At 51.5% G+C, this 20,700-nt stretch overlaps 2 protein-coding genes across 8 annotated transcripts in view; both read left to right on the forward strand.

Moving 5' to 3' along the window:
* Positions 1 to 483: 483 nt before the first annotated feature.
* Positions 484 to 15,719, forward strand: Bdh2 (3-hydroxybutyrate dehydrogenase 2). 2 transcript variants are annotated; one of them, XM_004866257.4, is made up of 10 exons: positions 484 to 629; positions 2,063 to 2,140; positions 3,195 to 3,273; positions 5,584 to 5,680; positions 6,648 to 6,756; positions 9,004 to 9,064; positions 9,897 to 10,010; positions 13,055 to 13,113; positions 13,353 to 13,445; positions 15,470 to 15,719. In XM_004866257.4, the coding sequence occupies exons 2-10, from the start codon at positions 2,069 to 2,071 to the stop codon at positions 15,521 to 15,523; spliced, it is 738 nt and encodes a 245-aa protein (XP_004866314.1). In that variant the 5' UTR covers positions 484 to 629; positions 2,063 to 2,068; the 3' UTR covers positions 15,524 to 15,719. The 2 variants fall into 2 exon arrangements, with proteins under 2 accessions (XP_004866314.1, XP_087054929.1); XM_087198803.1 differs by lacking the exons at positions 13,055 to 13,113; positions 13,353 to 13,445.
* The window catches only part of Slc9b2 (solute carrier family 9 member B2), a 48,653-nt gene continuing 37,851 nt past the window's right edge, over positions 9,899 to 20,700 (forward strand). Inside the window, exon 1 of one of the 6 annotated variants that reach the window (XM_087198799.1) lies at positions 9,899 to 10,010. The gene's annotated coding sequence lies outside the window, so the exon portion shown is untranslated. Of the gene's footprint in view, positions 10,011 to 17,133; positions 18,278 to 18,306; positions 18,657 to 18,748; positions 19,107 to 19,225; positions 19,249 to 20,700 lie in introns of those variants that run through there. The other 5 variants (XM_004866259.4, XM_087198802.1, XM_004866258.4 and 2 more) reach the window with 5 other exon arrangements.

Consider the following 20,700-nt stretch of genomic DNA (forward strand, 5'->3'; position numbering starts at 1 on the left):
CGCCCAGTGGCTCCCAAGACCTGGTCCTGCTCGGAGCCTTCGCTCGTGTCCATGGGGCCCGGCTGTTACCCAGCATGCACTTCCTTGCAGGCCTCTGGCTCCGCCTCCCTAGCCCCAGGGTAGACGAGCTGCGAGCATCCCGCCAGCAGTGTGTGGTGGAGTTAGAACACACCCGGCTTCTACACTGACACCACAGCGGCGGCTGTTCCTGCCTGGAACGGCCTAGATGCAGGGCTCGAGGGTCTGAATCTTTAGTGGCCTGAGTTCCTTCGCCTCCCAGCCAATCCTGACCATCCCAAGCACCACTTAAGGGCACAAAGGAAGGAAGGTTGCACATCCTCAGGAAGCAGCAAGCTGCAAGCTGCTCTTCCAAGCCGCTTCTCCTCGGCATGAAGTTCCACGCGCCGCCAGCAGGTGGCAGCTCACACGCAAAGTGAACTGGTGAGATTTTTTTGGAAACTAGAGAAAAGCGAGCGGGCGAGTAGCGTAGCGGGATCTTGAACTACAAGTCCCAGCATGCGTCGCTGAGCACCTGACTTGCTTGAGCTCGAAGAGCTGCGCCTTGTTTCTGCTGCGGACTCGGAGGACGCGTGCAGCTCCCGAAGGCGAGGTCTCCTTAAAGTGCCACGGTGAGCTCCAGACCGGGGAGGGGAGTCTGATTTTCAGGGCTGCTGTGCTCGGTGCCACCCCCGATTTAATCTTAGACCAGGACAAGTTGTCGACAAGCCTTCACGAGTTCAAACTCTCCCCTAACTTTGTCAAAGTGGCCAAAGAAAAGGGGGATTTTACAGGGCCTGCCTTGTGGACGTTTTACTTTGTGGCTCATGCGATCCTGAACACATTCAGTGTGTGTCTCCGCTAACTAAAACTTAACATTTTTGCCCCAGGAGTGAGTTAGAGAGCCAGGTTCTCTGCCTTCACCTCGGAGCTGCTAAGAGTTCCTGATTCGTTCCCGTTTCCGGCCGGTTTGCACCTGTTTTCCCAAGGGAATCGCTGAGGTCCAGAGCTCAGGAGGCGGAGGACGCTGTGCTCAGCGCATTGTCCAGAGTGGGTCCCGGGCACCCGAGTGGCCTTCCCACGCGCGGCCTCTCCAGTGAGGCTCAGGGTTAGAGTCAGGGTTCGTCGCCTTGCCGAAGGACCTGTGCGTCCCCAGCGGGGAATCCTTGGTGGCCAGGGAGAGCGGGGACACCTTAGAGAGGAAGGAGAGCCGCCCCCTCAGGCAGCCCCGCAGGGAGGCTGTGCCGGGCGCGTGCACCCTGTACTCCTGCTCCCTCTTAGGGCAAAGAGACCCCTTCTCCACCGTGTGGGCCTCCTGCGCCACAGGTGCCCTGGGAGCGTGGACTGGGCCCATGAGATTTGGACGGAGACTCCTGAGGCCTCTCTTCTTGAGTAGAAAGTGAGGCCTCTCTGAAAGACTGGCTTTGCTTCTGTCTGGGATTTAGAAACGATGCGTTGGGCCAGGGCAAGCCACTTTGTGATTTGGGGTGAGGTCAGAGCAGAAGGAGCCTGGGAAGGTCATGTGACACCCCCATCACTCCTGTCCTGCCTGGTGGCAGAGTTTCCTCTGCCTGCCCTTTCAGACCTCGCTGGCGATGTTCGTCAGAGTGGCACCACTGCCTGGTGACCCGCAGCGGAGGAGCGACAGCACCACCAGGGCTGTTATCATAGCAGAGGAGTCGGGAAGCCATGGCTTGGCTCTGCCTGTGGCACTGAGTGGCCCTGGGACCTGGGCAGGTGCAGCTTCCTCGTCTGTGGAGTGGGGTTGCGGGACATGAGCTGATTTCCGGCCCCTTTTGTTCGTGAATCTCTGCAAGGGACAAGGAAAAGCACACGCGGTGATAATGCAAACCTCTGACGTGGAGAGGCCGCCCCGAAGCAGGAAGGGGCTCTGAGCCTCAGCAGTGTGTGCCGGGCATGGCGGGGACCTGTGATCGCTGGAGCCAGGAGGGCGAGACCTGGCCTGGGCACCGTCACCCCCAGAGGAGTGGCCGGCCCAGTCTTGGGGCTGCCAGGCGTCCGAGCTAAAGTGACAGCCACAGAAGCGCCCTGTCCTGACCCACAGGTCCCCATGGGCAGACTCGACGGCAAAGTCATCGTCTTGACCGCAGCTGCGCAGGGCATTGGCCGCGCAGCCGCCCTGGTGAGTCCTGTCCCGCCCAGCTGGGCAGGGCCGCAGTGCGCGTGACACCTCAGCTTCTCCTGCTGCCCCTTTGTCCCCGCACTGGGGACAGAAGCCAGGGCACTCTCACCCCAGGGACACCCTGCCTTTCCTTTTTGAAATTAGCTTTTGCGCTTCTGTTGTCCTAAGTTACAAGAAGGCACTGCTGCCGACCTAGATGAAGGACGCACACGTCTCCTTTAGGCTATGACCCACTAATAACCCAAGATTGGGAAGCACATTTCCCTGCAGCATAATAGCCCACGGCGGGGGCCTGCGGGCTGCACGGCTTTCTGAGATCACTGATGCGGGCTCCGGGCTCCAGGGTCGTAATCATCAGGCCACCCGGTCCCCTCCCGGTCGTCCCCCCAGAGCTGGGATGCTCTCAGCAGCTGGTAGGGTGGCAGCATCTGTGCTGTGCCCAGGAGGAGAAACTACCCTTTTCCTCTCCCCGTCTCTCCTTGCCTTTCCTCTTCTTTCTTTCCTTTTCATTTCGTTTCCAGTTCTTGGGATTGGACCCAGGGCCTTGCACATGCTAGGTAAGTACTCTGTCACTGAGCTACACCCCCAGCCCTTTGCTTTTTCATTTTGAGACAGCATCTTGCTAAATTTCCCAGCTGGATGGAACTCCTGCCTCAGCCTCCTGAGAAAGTGGAATTATAGGCATGCACCACAACACCCAGCTGCTTTTCCCTTATTTGGAGTATATTTACCTGCTCAGAAATGGTGCATAGGCTGTGGTAATAGACGAGCAGTATTTGGAAGAGATTAAAAATAGAATTATAGTTTTTGAGAAACACTTTTTGTTCCATATTAAAAGGGCCAAGTCACATGACAAGCACAATGTGTGTCGCATTGTTCTGATGAATGATAAAAATAACAATGGGGTGGGTGGTGAGACCGGATAGTTTGAAATTCTACCCAGTTTATAGGGAAAACAACAATGAAAATAAGCTGAAAGAAGAGAAACCAGTGATTTTCATTCCTGTGAGTGCTTCCACCCAGGAAACAAAGAGTCTGTGTTCCTCGTCCACAGGCGTTTGCAAAAGAAGGCGCCAAAGTCATCGCCACAGATATCAATGAGTCCAAACTCCAGGAGCTGGAGGAGTGCCCCGGTAAGCAAGGCTGCATTGGCCAGGCCAGAGTCCGTGGGTCCGGCAGCAGGGCCCCTGGTGCTGAGCACAGAGCCCTGGCCCCAGGTTGCCCCGCCTCTCAGACTCAGCCCTTTGCTGTCAGTCTGTTCTGGGAAGAGACTGACAGTCTGTGTACTTCAGAGGCGAAGGGAGGCAGACCTGCAGTGTTTTAGGTATCCAATATCTTCAGAGATTCAGTTGCTGTCTGCAAAGTTACGTGTGAAAATGAACGGCTGCGATGTTAACTATTAATGACACCTTTCTCTCTGTCCCACCTCCTCCAATAGGAACGTGATGTGAGCCTCGTGTGTGTTTGCAGATTGCCTAGCAGGCATGTTAAAAAGCAGAAAGAGCCCGGGGATTCAGCTCAGTGGTTTCACCGCCTGCTGCGCAAGTGCAAGGACCCGAGTTCAATCCCCAGTACCAAAAAAAAAAAAAGCAGAAAGAGACAGGTGGAAATTAGTTTTGATCATATATTTGATCATATATTTATACAATAACCCAATATATTTAAAATATCATCGTCTCAACATGCCAATATTAAAAATTATGAACAGAATATTTTACCTTTTTTCATAGTAAGTATTTCTATTTAAACTAAGCTTTCAGGCATTAATTTCTTTTTTCAGAGTACTGAGGCATAGTTCACACATAAAGATTGTGAATATTCAAGGTGTCTGTGCTATTTTTTGGTGCTGGGCATTGTAGCCAGGGCCTCAGGCCTGGTGAGCAGGTCTCTCTTTGTTCTTTCTTCCTGTTTGATTCCCACTGTTTCTGGTGCTGGGGAGCAAAGCCAGGACCTTCCCATGCCACGGGAGCCCTCTTCCACTGAGCCCGACCCGCACTGCCCATCACAGCATAAACAATCCCACTGCTGCCGGGGTCGTTCACAAACGCGCGTCGTGTAGTTCCCTCCGTGTCGGTGTGTGTGTGTCTGTCTGTGTGTCTGCGTGTGGCAAGAGTGCTCATCTGCATGATCTGCCCCCACTGTGCTGTCTTCAGAATTCACTCATCACAGCCCTGCAAGGTCGGACCTGACCCACACCACAGCTTTCTCACCCGGCGTCTTCCAGACCCATGTGTTTCCCCAGTGCACACCCTACAGGCCAAGCTCTCCCTCCCTCGGTGCCCGCTAGCCGGATGCGGTGAGCAGCTGCCCCAAAGACAGCCTGGTCCCCGGCCCCGTCCTGGGGAACCCTTGAGAGATGGCTCGGTGACCCAGGCACCCTCAAGGTCTCCAGGTGGAGGACCGGTCCTTTGGGCAGGGACTGAGCCAGAACAGCTGGAGCGGGGCTTCAGCAAGGAAGGCAAGCTGCTCCCGAACAGCATGGAGGGGAAGAAGTCTTCCTGAATCCGAATTTCAGCCTTGTTTTCTTTATTAACCTTTTCTCTCTATATCCACAATAACCCTTGATGAGCCATATGTGTTTATTTTATTTGCAGTACTGGGGACTGAACCAGGGCCCTCACACTGAGCTCCGTCCCCAGCCCCTTTATCATTTTGAGACAGGGGCTCACTGAGTCACTAAGTTGCCTAGGCCATGCTTGATCTTACAGTCCTTCCTCAGCCTCCCAGAGTGCTGGAACCACACCCACGCGTCCCCACGTCCAGCCATATACAGTTTTAAAAGACCTAAACACTGCTTGTGTTAGGGAATATCAGGAACTTTTCAGTAACTAGTACAGAGTGCGTCTCAGACCCGATGCTGGGCCCCTCATGGCCAGCCTCTGACTAAGAATTATTTCTAAAAAATAACAGAAAAGACAAAAAAGCAAAGCTTATAAGTAGAACAGCTCCTGCCCCACAGCTGCTCCCCTTCCTTCACCCCCCTCCCGCAGATCTCAGGACACCGCACCCACACCCTGCCGCTGTGGTGGGTTATACCGCCCTGTAAAGTCACTACTCAAAAGACCCTCATGACTCAACTCTGAACAGAGGAGGGAAAGGAATGGGTGTGTTATTGGGGGTGTCAAGGTGGAATTTTAAAGCTGGGCGTGGTGGCACAAACATAATCACAACTGTCTGGGAGGCTGAGGCAGGAGGAGTCCACATTTGAGACCATCAGGGGCAACCTAGCAAGACCCTGCCTCACAATAAAAATGGAGCTGGGGGCTGTGCTAGAGATGTAGTTCAGTGCGAAGGCCCTAGGTTCAGGATTGTAAGATTTTTACATTTTAATGAGATTTTGCATTTTAGTAGATTTAATGGAAGTGAACGAGGCCTGTATGCCGAACGTCATGGAGGGTAAACCCTTTTTGGATGGTAAGTGACAGTCTGTTGTTGTCCTTCAGGTATCCAAACCCGCGTCCTTGACGTAACAAAGAAGAAGCAAATCGATCAGTTCGCCCAGGAAGTGGAAAGAGTCGATGTTCTTTTTAACGTTGCTGGGTAATTTACACCTTCTGATTTCACTTTCCTCTCAGAATATTTTCAGCTACTTTCCTTGCGGTCAATTTGATGGCATGGCAGAGTTATTCACTGTGGACCATGCTCTATGCCTTGGGAAACCCGGGACTTTTGCGGCAGGCTTTGGTCATCTGTGAGTTCGGGGAGAGAACTGCCCCAGGGGGTGCCGTGAGCCCTGCATCCAGCAGCCAGGCTGCTCCACGGGAAGCAGCGGCTCCTGATCGTCCGCTTCATAATGCTTCGCTTGTTCACCCATAAGAACTTGCCCAGGGAAGCAGCGAACACACCAAAGTCAGACTGGGAGCTTGAGGTCCATCTCGGCAGGTCGGGGGGGTTTAGAAAAACAACTCAAAGTTCCTGCCTGCAGGAGGACTGAAGTCCTGCAGAAAGTGGGGACCCTGGTTAACTACATAACCTGGGTGCAGAGGAGCCAGGCTTTGGTTCCTCCTCGTCTGTCCACTGCCTTAGAAGTTACCCCGGCAGTGCTGCTCCCAGCCCTGAGATGCTGGGTTGCTGCTGGTTCTCCTGCTGAGTTCCCCTGAGGATGCTTCCTCCACGCCACCAGGAGGTGCTGTTGCTCTTAAAATAGGAATAGGAGGGTGGATGTCCTGGTTCATTTATGTGCTGTTTTCATTTATGCTTACTACGTCCAGTGACCCCAAACTCTGCTGGGATTTGTACTGACACAGCGGTGCTCCATGTGAATTGTTGAAAGCCTTGCTAAGGGAGGAGACATTGGCTTTGTTAGTGATTGACAGCACAGACGTCCAGCAGATGGGTCGGAAACCTTTCTCGTGACTGTTTTGTTGCTGTTTGGGCTTCCTTGGTTTTGTCTTCTGGTGTTTCATCCTTCTGTGTGGCACAGTGTGGGAAGTTGTGCCCGGGCCTCGAGCGTGCCAGGCAAGTGCTCTGCCACCGAGCTGAGTCCCGCTGTTTAATCATCTTCCAGATTCGTGCACCACGGAACCATCCTGGACTGTGAGGAGACGGACTGGGACTTCTCAATGAACCTCAACGTGCGCAGCATGTTCCTGATGATCAAGGCGTTCCTGCCCAAGGTGAGGTGGCCTCCAATGTGGGCAGCACACGGACGGCTCCACCCTGGGCACCCAGAAAGGACACGAGTGTGCTGGAAGTGACAGCAGCCAACAGCGTGGTGGGTGTGCCTGCCACACACATCTCGGCCTTTAGTGACAAGTCATTTAACCTCCCAGCTTACACCTGGAAGGAATATGTCCTAAGCAGGGGCAGCCTAATCCCTCCCAACCGGTCCTGCTTTATCACATCCTCTGGCTCCACAGAGGTGATGCAAAGAGGTAGGGAACCTGCCGAGGGTCACACGAAGAGCCACAGTGTCTGGTCACAGGCTTTCGGGACTCATGTCCTGGGCTCCTCTCTGGGTGAGCCCAGCACCAGCCCTGCTCCAGGTCAGAGCCAAGCACCCGTGAACTGCAGAAGGGAGGCTTCCCTCCACCAAAGCTTGATTAGGAGATCAGCGGCTCTTAATGCCGCTGAGCCAGGCCTCAAGGAGAGCTTTGCTGATGGCACAGTGGAGCTAGCGGATCCTTTGCTCAGGATATTCAGCCATTGACGGGGAGATGAGCACTGATCTGGTAACGAAGAGGGTTTTTAACCTTGTTTCGTGCCTGGAAGGATCTGTGGGTGTCCCAGGGGATCCTGAACTAGCAATTTTTTTATATGCAAGTTAGTTTTTTGCCCTATTTGGAGCTTATGAGAATCTAATGTGTTTGGAACTTGAATGCATTCTTTGAAGGCAGGATATGGGGGTGGAGTAGAGGCCCTGGAAAGAGGGGAGAGCTTAGGTCACCCCAGGGAGGGCTGTCACACACGTAAGGGACTCACCTGCTGCAAGTCTGAAGTGCGTCCCAAACAGTAGTCAAGGAAGTAGGCGTGCAGTACAGAGAGGCTGAAGTTTAAACTTGTGTTAACTTTTTAAATGTATTGATGGCAACTTGTGAATTAGTGTGCTTGCCTCCGACTACATTAAACAATGTCCATTGGAGGCAGTGACACCCATCTGTGAAATGGCAGAGATATTCGTGACCGGGGTATGGAAGCAGAAGGATTCCGTGCCTCACGAGAAGTGTGACTAACTGGGCTCCGGATCGTGGACTCTGGCATCAAAAGTCCAGGACACATCTGGGTCCATCCCAAATTAGCCAGGGCCCTGGGGCATGCTCAGGTTCTCTCTCAGTGTTTATAGCAGGGGTGGTAGACGGCACAGTCACTTCCAGCCCTGGTTTCCTAGGGTCCCTTGCATGTGATTAACAATGACACACACCAGGCTGGAGCTGTGGAGGGGACCCACGGTGACATGTGAGGTTGGCCACACACAGGACATTTGAAGATGTTTTATGCTTGTGTGTAGATGCACAGGAAGTCACTGCAGGACTGGAAGATCAGTCGAAAGGCAGAGAACAAGTTGAAAATACTATGAAAAGAGGGCAGTGCAGAAGCAAAGTCCACCAGGTGGAAAGACCCTTGAGGGCCGAAAGTGGAGGATGGCTTTGTTGTTTGGGTTGCTTGCTTGCTTGCTTGCTCCCCTTGCTGCGTCTTAGGAGAGTCATTAGCACAGGAACTTTTGTTGAGTGAATACGTTCACCGTGATTGTCCGTGCAGGTGGTCAGGCACTGGACGAGACGGAAGTGCCAAGATCTGCCAAGGCTGGGAGCTGAGCTCTAGCCAATGGAGGCAGGAGGCCTGGGCAGAGTAGGACTAACTAGATACAGCTAGAGGGGCTCTTCGGGGGACTTTCTGCCTGCACTGGCGTTTCCGGGACATTCAGCATTGTAGTGTGTGGCATCTTGCTCTATAGTTGTCCCTGCCTGAGGGGGACATGAATGGAGACCTGGGGAGCCTTACGCCCTGATAGCTGGTGCTAAGCTGATGCTGGGAAGGAGATGGCCCGGAAGGGGCAGGGGCCTCTGTGCATGGGGGCTCTGTGGGTCTTTGAATCTGCTGGACCTTGCACAATTCCTTGCACATGCTCAGTAAATACATGTGCAATGCACTAACAGTTTTGCAGCATGAGGCACTCACACGGATGTTCGTTTAGCTCAGGATTCCTTCCAGTCGCCCTGATGCTCTTGTCCCACAGCCAAGGTGACACCGCGTGGGAAGGCCGCTGAATGTGTACACTGCACAGCGCCAGCGCCCGGCTGCACTGTTAACAGCCAATGGGATGCCAGGTGGTCCACAAACCACAGGCGGAGGGGAGGATTCGGAAGCGGGTGGTTCAGGAAGCGCTGCAGAGTGGATGCCTTCTGTATTTGTTTTGTCTCCAGATGCTGGCTCAGAAGTCTGGCAACATTATCAACATGTCCTCAGTGGCCTCCAGCATCAAAGGTGGGCACAGCCTCCTCTCAGACACAGGCACACACGTACGCGCGCACACACACACAACCACTGAGAGCTGTGCTTTGAGAATAAGCACAGCCCAGATCATAGAACCCATCTATAATTTCAAAACCGCTTTTTGAAAAATTGTACTAAGTTCCTTAGCCATCAGACCCCTTGCTATGGATGTGAGCCCATCATAAAATTAAACAAAATTCTGTTTCCTTTGCCTCCCCTTTTATTCCCTCTAATGGACATGAATGCGGAGTAGGGGAGGGCAAGCTTTGTCATTTAATTAATCCGCAATGACGTGTCGAGCACGTAGTAGGAATTGGTCGTCCAAAAGGGACAGACTGGTGCAGCGTGATGACACGGTGGGAGAGGCTTGAGCCAGCGCATTGCATCGCTGTGGCTTGGGGGCGGGAGAGAGGTCACCGTGAGGGCAGGACAGGACAGGACAGGACGGACGCCACAGCCCGGCGGGCGGGTTTGTGAGTGGAAAGAGGAAATCGCCGCGGAGGTGACGCGGCTAGTCTAACGCGGTGCACAGGTTAGCAGGGAGTGACGCGTACGGGTGTTTCTCCTTGGCTCTGTTTCTTTCCCGCCCTTATTTTCCGCGGGGGGCTCCCTACAGGGTTTACTGACTGGTGGGGAGCCAGACTGCTGCTCAGTGGGTGCTGTCGCGGCACTCAGCTCGCTACATCGAGCCGCTGCTGATACTGTTTTGCTAGATGCAGAGACAGACCTAGTAAGGGAGGCACAGAGCAGGAGGGTGGCAGAAGCACGCACATGGCCCGGGAGTCACGGAAGGGCCCCGTCTCTGCTTCCTCCCCGACCCCAGGCGTGGTGAACCGCTGCGTGTACAGCACCACCAAGGCGGCCGTGATCGGCCTCACGAAGTCGGTGGCCGCGGACTTCATCCAGCAGGGCATCAGGTGCAACTGCGTGTGTCCAGGTGAGTGGGCGCCGCAGGACCCCATGCACAGAAGGTTAGGTGTGTCCTGTTGTCGGGGGTTCGGGTTCCCACAAGACCCTCCCAGGTGTAAGTTAGGACCGGCGGAGAGCCCACGCCAGTAGCCATGAGCCACAGGGGCAGAGTGCAGGTGTCATCAAGCCTGTGGGACAACTCAGGAGCAAGTGGAAAGGTCCTGTGACCTCATCACGGAAAGAGGAGACCATGTCACACAGCAGGGAGAAAGCGAGCAGAGCCTCACAGAACCCAGGGTCTGCAGAGCCATGGGGTCCCTGGGATGGCTCCTAGGCCAAAAAGAGGCCTTCGCTTTCTACCTGAGTGCTGGGCAGGTGCGCTCTTTGGGGACATGAACACACCGGGGCCGCTGTTTTCATGCTGCAGGGACAGAGCGAGTGGTGCAGGCGATCAGAGGCTCTCAGAGCCAACATGCTCGCTCTCCTTCTCTGTACTCAGATGCACTGAGTCCTCCTATAAAGGAAAGAAGGACAGAGTTTTCATTGTGTTGGTGCCCATGGGTGTGTCTGCGAGATCATTGTGCCCTTTTACCTGGTCCCACCGATCTGAAATGAGTGCTGGCTGAGGGCTCCTAACGCCCTCTGAAGAGAGAGACTGCAGAGACGGAATCAGAGTTTTCAGCAGCTCCCAGCTGGGCCTGGAAGTTTTGGAGCAGTGTGACCTGTGAGGCCCTCCTTCTGGGGAAGGAGTGGATGCGGTGACCAGGAAACGGTGACCTGGGGTTTGCAGCACACACTGGTGTTGCTTGCGTCTGGCTATTCTTGGTGCCGTTTGCCCAGTGGAATAAGTGGCAAAACGATTTGGAAAATGTGGTTGATTCAGCAGCTGGCTTTTTCATAAGATTGGAAAAGATGTGCTCAAGCTCTGTGGAACAAGGAACTGGCTGTGATTCACGGTGCCAGCCAGAGAACAGGGCCGAGGAGGAACAGTGTGTCTGGCGGGGCGCAGGTGGCTCCGTGTCACACACTTCCTGCCAGTCGCATGTCCGCTGTGCCCCATGTGCTGGGCGGTGCCATGGACACAGCTGAGCCCAGTGGCCCCAGATTAATCTGACGGCAACAGTGGTGTCCCAGAAGAGCTGACAGTGGCTGCCTTGTGTGGGAGGCGATGCTGGTCCCTCAGCTAGAAGAGGCACCGAGTAACGCAGTGTGGGTGCTGAGGAGAGCGTTCTGCAGGCTGAGTGCACACTGTTGGTGAATTCTGGGATTCCAGGGAGGCAGCTGACCAAGTGAGGAAAATACTGGGAACGGGATTCCTAATCTTGCTCCTGCAGGAATGTAAAGGCAGAAATGTCCGGTCTGCGGCTTTCTCAGGAGCAGGGTCTGAAGGAGGAGCTGAGGGTGTGCGTGGAAACCATTTGTCACAGCCTGAGAAAGATCACAAGGCTCTGTGGTCCCCTCGGGAGAACTGCAGGTCACATGAGTAACGAACCTGTCTGCAGAACCTGCTGCAGAGGCGTGTGGACCAGGTGCCATTTTAAATCTTCAGTGTCATTCTTACTTTCCTATTTTAACATAAAACAATTTTAAAATATATTTTTTATTAGAAACTAAAACTGTGATTAAAAACTGGGATTTGAAACCAATGAAAAGAGGCAATGTGATGAGGAAAATATAGTCACCTAAGTTCCCAAGGGCTGAGGCCACTCTGGAATTGTCCCCGGGGAGTCCCCACAGTGAAGCTGGCACCAATGAGTCTGAGAGGACTGAATCAAGCTGGATCTTGGACTGGCAAAGTGCTTGTGTGGTTTTATCTATGTCCTGGGGTTGTTGAGAGGATTCTCTGAGATCATACATATTAAAGTCCTTAGGATCCATCAGTCATCATGTAAATGCAATGTGACTAAAATGAATGTCCCAGAGAAGGCTGCGTGACTCCCTGGGAACCCCACTTAGGGTGTCACCAGCTCATGTCTCAGCTGTGTGTGCGATGGAATAACGTCAGAGGCCCAGTGCGTCACTTGCTTCTCCCTTGCTGCTGACCACCACCATTGTCTGCCTGTTTCTTCAGGGACCTCTAAAGGGAATGGTCCCCGTGTGGGTCACCAAGATGTCACCAACTGGTGGAGGGTTCTTCTGCTCAATTTGTATAAAAATCAAAAACTGGCGAAGTGTATCTCTTAGCATTTACAGCTCTCAGCTTTGGGTGCCAGTGGCTGTTAACCCTTAGTGTCAGCAGCCTTTTTGCTGCTCAGAGTAAGCAGCTACTGACAGCTTTGGGACTCTCACAGCACCACGGTGGCAGTTCCTGGCAACTCGCTGTCTGTTGTTCTCTGGCTTCCAGCTGCTCTGTGTCCCAGCCCTGCCTGCTAGTTGGTTTAACACTGGAGCCTCTGATGTCGCAAGCTCTTAGTGCACCAGCTCAGCATGTTCTGCTTGAGACAGAAATCACAAACAGGTAAAAATATGCCGTGCAAGAGAGGCGTTATCAGGGCTGGGCTACAGCATGAAGGGAACAGTGTGACTGCGGGTCACATGGCCTAGTACACCTTGGGTGTGAACAGGTTGCTGATGCAGGGAGAAGGTGAGCCTGTGCATGCAATGCCTGACTTCCAGTCTGCTCACAGATGGGGTGGGGCTCCTCACAGACCTGGCTGAGCACCCAGCATCCTGGGGGGCTGTGGGCAGAGTCCTCTGGGGTGTGTCTGTGCCTGAAGCTTGCCGCAGCTGAAGCAAATACCTCTCCAGGAGCAGCTCGGAGCATCCCACGCGTCTGTGGCCAGCTGCAAGGTGTTTGGAGCAGCGACAGAAGGAAAAATAAAAAGTATTTCCTGGGGAGCATCTGTTGTCTCGGTGTCACAGAGAATCCTAGCCCGTGTTTTAAAAATCATAGTCATGTTGTGAAAGCAGTTACAAAGCTACTCTAGGTCAGGCAAGGAGAGGTGAAATTGTCATTCCAAAGGAGAAGGCTTTTGATGATTGTCGTGTTGTACAGAAGGAAGTGTAACGTTTAGCTATCCATTATTTTTCGGTTTAATAAGTAACCAAGCTACACGTCCCCCTTTGATTTAGGGACGGTGGATACCCCCTCTCTGCAGGAAAGAATCCAAGCCAGAGAGGATCCTCAGGAGGTATACGGAGCCTCTTAACTGTCTGTAAGCTGTTGGTTAGACAATGTCCTCCTTCCCCAGGGTGACAGGAAGTAGAGTAGTGACCCCCGGGGGCGGGAGGGGAGGGAGGGACTGCCTGGTGGGCACAGAGCATCACACAGTTTGGGCTGGGTGTGGTGGCGGTGGCACAAGTGTGTGTGCTGAACACCACTGAACTGCACACTTCCTGGCCCTGACGTGCGGAGGGGTCTCGGTCTCAGGCCCTGAAGGATTTCCTGAAGAGACAGAAGACAGGGAGATTTGCGACCGCAGAGGAAGTGGCCCTGCTCTGTGTGTACCTGGCTTCCGAGGAGGTGAGCGCCGTTCCTCCCAGAGCCCTCTGTCCTGGTCCCTCCAGACTGCGGTGCGGTCACCGTAGAGAGTCAGCTGCAGGGATGCGCTAGGGTGGCGCTCCTCAGGGCGGGGTGTTTTCCAGTCTCATTCCCACAAAGAAAGGCCACACTGATCCAAGCACTGACTCCTCCTCGCTGAACTTTAAATATCTCAAAATCTTATAGCAAACAAAATGAAGGGTCGAAAACAATTGAAGCATTCAATTTCCTGAGAGGCTGTTGCATTTAAAAATTACAAATGCATGGGCTGGGGATTTAGCTCAATCGTTCCGCCTCCTGCCTTGCTAGCGCAAGGACCCGAGTTCGATCCCTGGTACCAAAAAAAAAAAATTACAAATGCAAAGACCCTGACTAAATGCTAGTCTAACAGCCTACAAGGAGCTGGAGAGCTTCAGGTGACCTGGACCCCACTGAGCTCAGGAGAGCAGACTGGCGCACGTGTTTCAGTTTTCCTGGTGACGTGTTCGGGAGAACTCTACTGGCTGTTTTTTCCTCTGTTTGTCAGCATGTGTGGAAATTACTAATTGCACCTTTCCACTTTGCCTCTTACTGGCAACCAGATTCTTCCTTAATGGCCTGTGTGCTTTTAGAAGGACACCCACTGGGAAAGCAAAAGCCATGTTCCGAGGTCAGGGCTCTAAACACCCCCTTCCGGTTTCTGTCGCTGAATATCAATTAACAGGGGACGTGAGCATAGAAGAGAGAAGGTAAAGGGAGGGGTGGGCGTGAGGAGCTGTGGCCTCGCTACCTCCCCAGAGTCCCCCCTTCCGCACCATCACAGTAAGGGCAGGGTCTCACATCCTCCTTATGGCACGTGGTGCACAGCAGGTGGCTGGAGAATGCCACAGCTCCCAGAGCCAGAGCTGCTCAGAAATGCGGCTGTTGATGGCTGAGGACACCGCTAGGCTAATTACTCATGGAGTAAGCAGATCAGCTGCGTGTCTGCTCTGGAGTCCACGACCTCAGAAGAGTCTTGGTTCGGAAGTTGTGGTGCTGAGCTGTAGACCCTTGGACTGCCAACCAGCTGCAAATGTGTGGCCTGAAACAGGCAACAAAAGGACTTGTGGCTTCTTAGAGGAGCCGGAGCTATTCGTGTGCATAAGAGAGCTTGGCTTTTGAAACAGCTTGGGAAAGTCAGGGCCATTTCTTTGGTAAGGTGACTAATAATCCCTAGCTTTTCTAATTTATATGATCAGTTTTTATATACTGAGCTCTTACAGTGTCTGCACTCATAACGTCTTTCCTTCTGCTCCTTCCATTATTTCAAACTCTAGATCAAAGTAAAACTAAGAATACAAAGTAGAGACTTTATTGTCCATTTTAAGTTAAAATATTTGTTATCTTCTTCAAGGATCACTTCGGGTTTAGTGCTTTGCAAAATGAAACGTTTTGTGAATATAAACCAGTGATTATTTTTATGATCCTGCAGTTTTAGATAGATTTGCCTGTCTGAGCCTAGTATAGAACATTATTTCCGAGGTGATAATAATTATTGCTTGTGTAAATTTTTAAAACACACTTCATCCACTTTGGCTCCTGGAATTAATCTGTGTATATTGATCAACAAACTATATCCTGTTTTTAAAAACTACTTGGTTGTCATCATGGTTCTTTTGTGACTGATATATTGAAGAGTTTAGCAGTGGCCTAAAAACTTGGCTGGAAGTGAAAATGTGCTATTTTGGACTCTACTTTACCCTAATTTGGGGAATGGCTACGAATCACTAGTTTTGTGATTCTGAAACCAGTGGCCTCTCTGAGCCTGCTTAGAAGGTGCCTGTGCCCAAATGCCAGCCAGAGGCCCTCTATCTCAGATCACAGGGACACGTAGCAGTTCCAAGGCATCTGAAATTTAATTTGGAGTCCCCTAAATTCCATCTGTAAGTTCAGTTTCCTGCTAGGGTGAGAGTCAGTTGTCCAGCTGTCCCAGCCCCCCAGCCTGTGTCCCCCCGGTTGACGGTGTCTCCTTGTGCTCACCCCTGCAGTCGGCCTACATGACCGGCCACCCAATGGTCATCGACGGCGGCTGGAGCCTGTGACCACAGGGCGCCCCTGCTGCAAGGCAAGCCCTTCCTGTAACCACCGCGCACCTGGACGTGAAGAAAGCCCGAGAGGTTCTCGCTCCTGTGATGACTACTCAGAGGCTGGGTCTTTAAATACATTCATCCCTTTGCAATCTCTCCTGAAATCATGCTAAGTAAATCAAAGAAAAAGTATTAAAATTGTTGCAAGAGAGTTGTTTTACAGTAAACCTCAGTTGGTAAGCGTCTGACTTAGTTCAAGCTGCTGTAAAAATTAGAGAGCTGCACAGCTCAGACAGCAAACTGTGTCTCGCCGTCTGCAGGCGGGCAACACCATGCTCACTGCGGGCAGGTTGGTGTTGGGTGACTCGGTGTGCGGATGGTCACCCGCCATGGCTCCCACAGCAAGAGGAGCACAGCGACACAAGCGCTCTCATGTCTTTGTGAGGAACCCCTGTCCCCATCAGGGGGGCCCTGCCTCTGGCCTCATCACCTCCCAGGGCCATCACGTGGGCGGTTAGGGTCTCAGCACCTGAATTTGGGATGCAAACTGTCTATAGCAACATATGAAATTAAAATGAGACTATGAAAAGGATTTTTTTAAAGGAAAAAAGTACTAATTTGTTTCCTTCTATCTCCCAGCTACTAAATGTTTTTGTGCAATTCTGCACTGTCCTATACTGTATGTGGAGCCTAATTTAAAATTTTTATACCATTATAAATGAACACCAACAGTAGGAAGGAGTTTGGATTCAATAACAATTAAAGGAGTTTAAATTCAGAACTGTATTTTTGATGTTATGTAAAAGAAAAACATATTTATACATTATGGATGTTATTGCATACTAAGTGCAGTGTTCTTCAGCTAACTAATGTTCATTCAAGTGAGTGATTATATCTAGCATGTGCCTAAGAAATACATAGTTAAGCTTAGCTGCTAGTTTGTCAGTTTGAGAGGTTTTTATTTATTTATTTATTTATTTATTTTTTTTGGTACCAGGGATCAAACTCTGGACCTCAGGCTTGCAAGGCAGGTGGCGGAACCACTGAGCTAAATCCCCAGCCCCTTTTTTTTTTTTTTTAGATTAAGTACAGATTTCTTTTTTTCCTCAAAGAAAAAATTTATTGGTACATTTTAGGTATAAAATATGACATTCATCATTGGAAATTTGCACCTTTACATAATCTCTCTTGGTTCTTATATTTTCCCCATTCCCCTGCCCTCCCTTCAACCCCTCCATTCCTCTCTATTTACAAAGACTTTGTTTCCATTTTTTCATTCTCATATTAATTCCATTCCCTTCTTTCCCCTACCCCTCCCACTTCCCCTTTGCCCCTTTTCTTCATATTTCACATTATCTGTTATACCTTTTAGTCCTTACTTACACTTTGTTTCTCACACTAGAGAAACTATTCGGTATTTACCCATGTGTGTCCTATTTATTTCACTTAAGAGTATCACCTCAATGTGCATCCATTTAGCTATAAATGTCTCTAACTTCTCATTCTTTATGGCTGAGTAGTACTCCATTGTATAAAAAAACCACATTTTCTTTATCTAGTCTCCAGTTGATGGGCAACTGGGCTGCTTCCAAGTTTTAGCTATTACAAAGTGTGCTGCTATAAACATGGGTGCACATATATCACTGTGGTGTGATTCTTTTAATTCTAGGATAATAGAACAGAGGACACCAAATTTGGAAATAGGCACCAGATAAATAAATCATCTAACAGGAAAGAAAAAGGTTAAATGGATGATAAATCTATAATGTTAGAAGTTTTCCTTTTTAATTTCAGTTTTAGGGTTTTATGCTTGCTGCTGATTTTTGGCCACCTCACGAAACCAAGTGGCATGACATCCATTTAGCTACTTAATAATGAAGAGTTTCTTCTCCGCTTTTTCATCTAGCGCCTTCAGATTCGTGAGAATTTTGAAATGGCCCGTGACAGGGTAACATTTAGTGTAGGAAAAGAATATTCTGCAGTTGGCAGGTGTGAGTTAAAATTCAGAGCAAAGGATATTTTGACAAGCTTTGCTGAGCACCCACTGACTGTAAGATTTGCTTTCGGGTTCTGGGCCAGGCACTGCACAGCTAGAAGGCAGATGGCTTGATCTGTGACCTGGATTTTGGGTTCTAGTTTATGAAATGAGGGAGCTGGGCTAAGTGACTTGGGTATCTTCTGTTGTCTCATGATCAAAACCTGTAACTTCTTACCTAATGCATTAATGGGAGGGATACTGAAGCCTGTAAGAATATCATGAAGTATTTTGTTCTGTGAGTAGAATGAAGCACACTGAGATACATGGCTATACATGAATGAATTCAAAGAAACATACTATGAATTCTACAAAACGAATTTAACCTCAACAGATGTCCAGAGTCAATTTGCATAGAGCTAAGTATACAGCATTCTAAACATTACAAGCAATGAAAACAAAGCAGAATCCAGCCCCCAAATGCCATGTGTCCAAACTCACGTTAAATCAGGTGCTGTATCCATTGACAGCACATGACTGGAAGAAAAGGAAAAAGTTTAATGTGGTACGGGGAAGCGCGGTATGACGAGAAGTTTCTGCAGGCTTTAGCAGAGGCTGCGTTCGGTTTGGGAAGCAATCGCTGCAGAGCTGGGGAGAGTGCTACACAGAGCCTGGGCAGCTCAGGAGGGAGGACCGACCAGGCGGCGGTGGGCAGGGTGGGGAACTGCTCCAGGGGAGACCGAGCCGCCAGCAGGATCCGACGGGCGCCCGCCTCACCCCACGGAGTGCCACAGGTGAGGCGCGCGCTCACAACACAGCCACTCACGCTCACACCACTCACAACTCACGTCACACACACGCACGCCGCCGAGGGTAAACGCCAAGGGAAGGGCGCTGCAAACAAGCGAGGACTCCGCGGGGAAGACTCCTCCGCGGATGCAGGATTAAAATCCAAAACGATACGGGGAAAGGCGCCTGTGGAAGGAGGCATAAAAGCTGCGCCACACGTGTGGCGCCGTTTGTCACCCGAAGAGGCCCTGCGTGGGCGGCGCCCGTGGGAAGAGGGACTGAGAGGCGGCGATCCGGGCTGCAGGCTCCGCGTCCACGAGGCTGGCTCCCCGGGGTGAGGCTCGGGGGCCCGGGCTCCACGAGATCCGCCCGCGGGCGCCGCCGGTGAGTGACGGGGACCCCGGGGCGACACCCGGAGGAGGCCGGCGCCGAGTGCGCACGCGTGGGTGCGAGCACGGGCGCATGTTTGCAGTGAGCCGCGCGGGCCGCTGCTTTCCTTGCTCGCTTCTGCCTCCTTCCCGACCCGTGTAGCCGCCGGGCTCTGGACCAGGGCAGCGCCTGACTGGGACCCACCGAGCCTGGGTTGCCGGGTTCCGGGCTGTTCCTGCTGGCCAGCGCGTGTCCCCGAGACAAGAGCCCTCCCGCCCGGACAGGACACGGGGTGTGCATTAGGCTGCAGGGTTTCTACCCAGGAGGGCAGACCCAAGGATGGCCACACCGCCCCCGGGCCTGGCGCTCGGGCGCGGGCGGTGCCCAACCCTGAGCTCGGCGCCCCAGGCTCGCGTGAGTTGTCTGCGCCTGAAGTCTGCAGGATGCTAAGCCGGCGGGCTGCGGGTTAGGACTTTTCAGACCCTTCGCAGAGGCACTGTAGGGGTGGAGCAGAGTCGGGGACACGCACGCACACCCTCACGCACACACTCACTCCCGTCTGCCCTCCGAGAGGCCTCGATCCCCGATCCCCGGCTGCTGCACTGAGGTGAAACTTGGGCCTCCTCCCTTCCTACCTGCTCCTGGGATGTCTTCCCGGAAAGCTCAGACATGCTCAGGCGCACTTCCCTGGGCCAGAGGCCTAGATGTAAAATTGGGGCCCAGCAAGCAGGTGACGTGGGTTGGGTTTCCAAGGTAAGGCGAGGAGAGGTGTCTCCCTGCCGGTTCCCGGGAAGGCCCAGGCGGAACCAGTGCCAGGCTTCGGAACTGTGGTGTCGCAGGCTGGACCCCTGAAATTCCCCCTCCCCAAGTGGAGTGTGTAACAGGCCTTCAGATCAAAACTTGTGCAGAAACTGTAACAGAAGGCTCTCAGATGCTGGCCTGTGACCAGCTGCGTGTTGACCCTGTTGATAACGCGTATGCTGTTGATAACTTGGTCAGTGTGCAGAGCCCGCTGGTAGAACGGGTTTCCCTCTGGGGGAAAAGCACTCACATCTCTGTCCTCCAAAGCCTGGGACAGAGTTTGGGAAGTGGAGCTCCCGGAGTGAGCACCTGTGTAGTGAGGGGGTGTTCTCTGCCTTGCTGTGGCTTGGGTGTTAGGAAACCACAGTTATAATAAGCTCTAGAGCGGCTTTAATAACCTTGTGAAGGTAGCGAACATGTCTTGTCAACATAAAAGCCTTGTTTTTTAAAAAAATTGTTTAAAATTTTTATTGGCACGTATTTCCATTACATAACGTTTACATTCATCGTGGGTAGTTGGTACACATATGTGATACATCTTAATTCTTTTTAGGTCTCCATCTCCTCCCTTCCCTCCACTTCTCATTCACAAAAAGAATCTATTTATCGCTGTTTTCTATTATCCATCTTTTATTTTGCTCATTAAATTTATACTTTGGGTTTCTCAGAGAAATCATTCATATTTAAGCTTGTGTGTCAGATTTATTTGATTTAACATTATTTTCTCACTTTGCACCCATTTTCCTACAAATGACTCAATTTTATCCTTCTCTATGGCAGAGTTGTATTACATTTTGGAAAATACTACATTTTTGTTGTCCATTCATCTGTTGATGGATATATAGGCCACTTCCCAGGTTTACTTATTATGAGTTGTGCTGCTCGCTGTAAGCCTAGGTGTGCATGAATCACTGTAATATGATGTCTTTACCCTTTCAGGAAGATACCTAGCTGGTTTGAACAGAATTTCTAGTTTCAGTTCTTTGAGGAATCTCCATACTGACTTCCCTAGTGGTTGTATTAGTTTATATTCCCACCAACACTGCAGCGTCCTTTCCCTGAAGCCTTGCCAGTATTTAATATTAGTTGATTTCTTGATGATAGGTGTTCGTTCTTGAATAAGCTGGAATCTCAATGGGGTTTTAATCTGCATTTCTCTAATGCCCAGAGATATTGAGCGTGTTTTCATGTATTTATTGGCCTTTTGTACTTCTTTAGAGAAGTAACTATTCATTTCAGTTGCCCATTATTTGATTGG

This window comes from Heterocephalus glaber, unplaced genomic scaffold, assembly GCF_053883595.1.
Source record: "Heterocephalus glaber isolate CG9 unplaced genomic scaffold, H.glaber_assembly_v1.0 deba00001688, whole genome shotgun sequence".
NCBI classification, from domain to species: Eukaryota; Metazoa; Chordata; class Mammalia; order Rodentia; family Bathyergidae; genus Heterocephalus; species Heterocephalus glaber.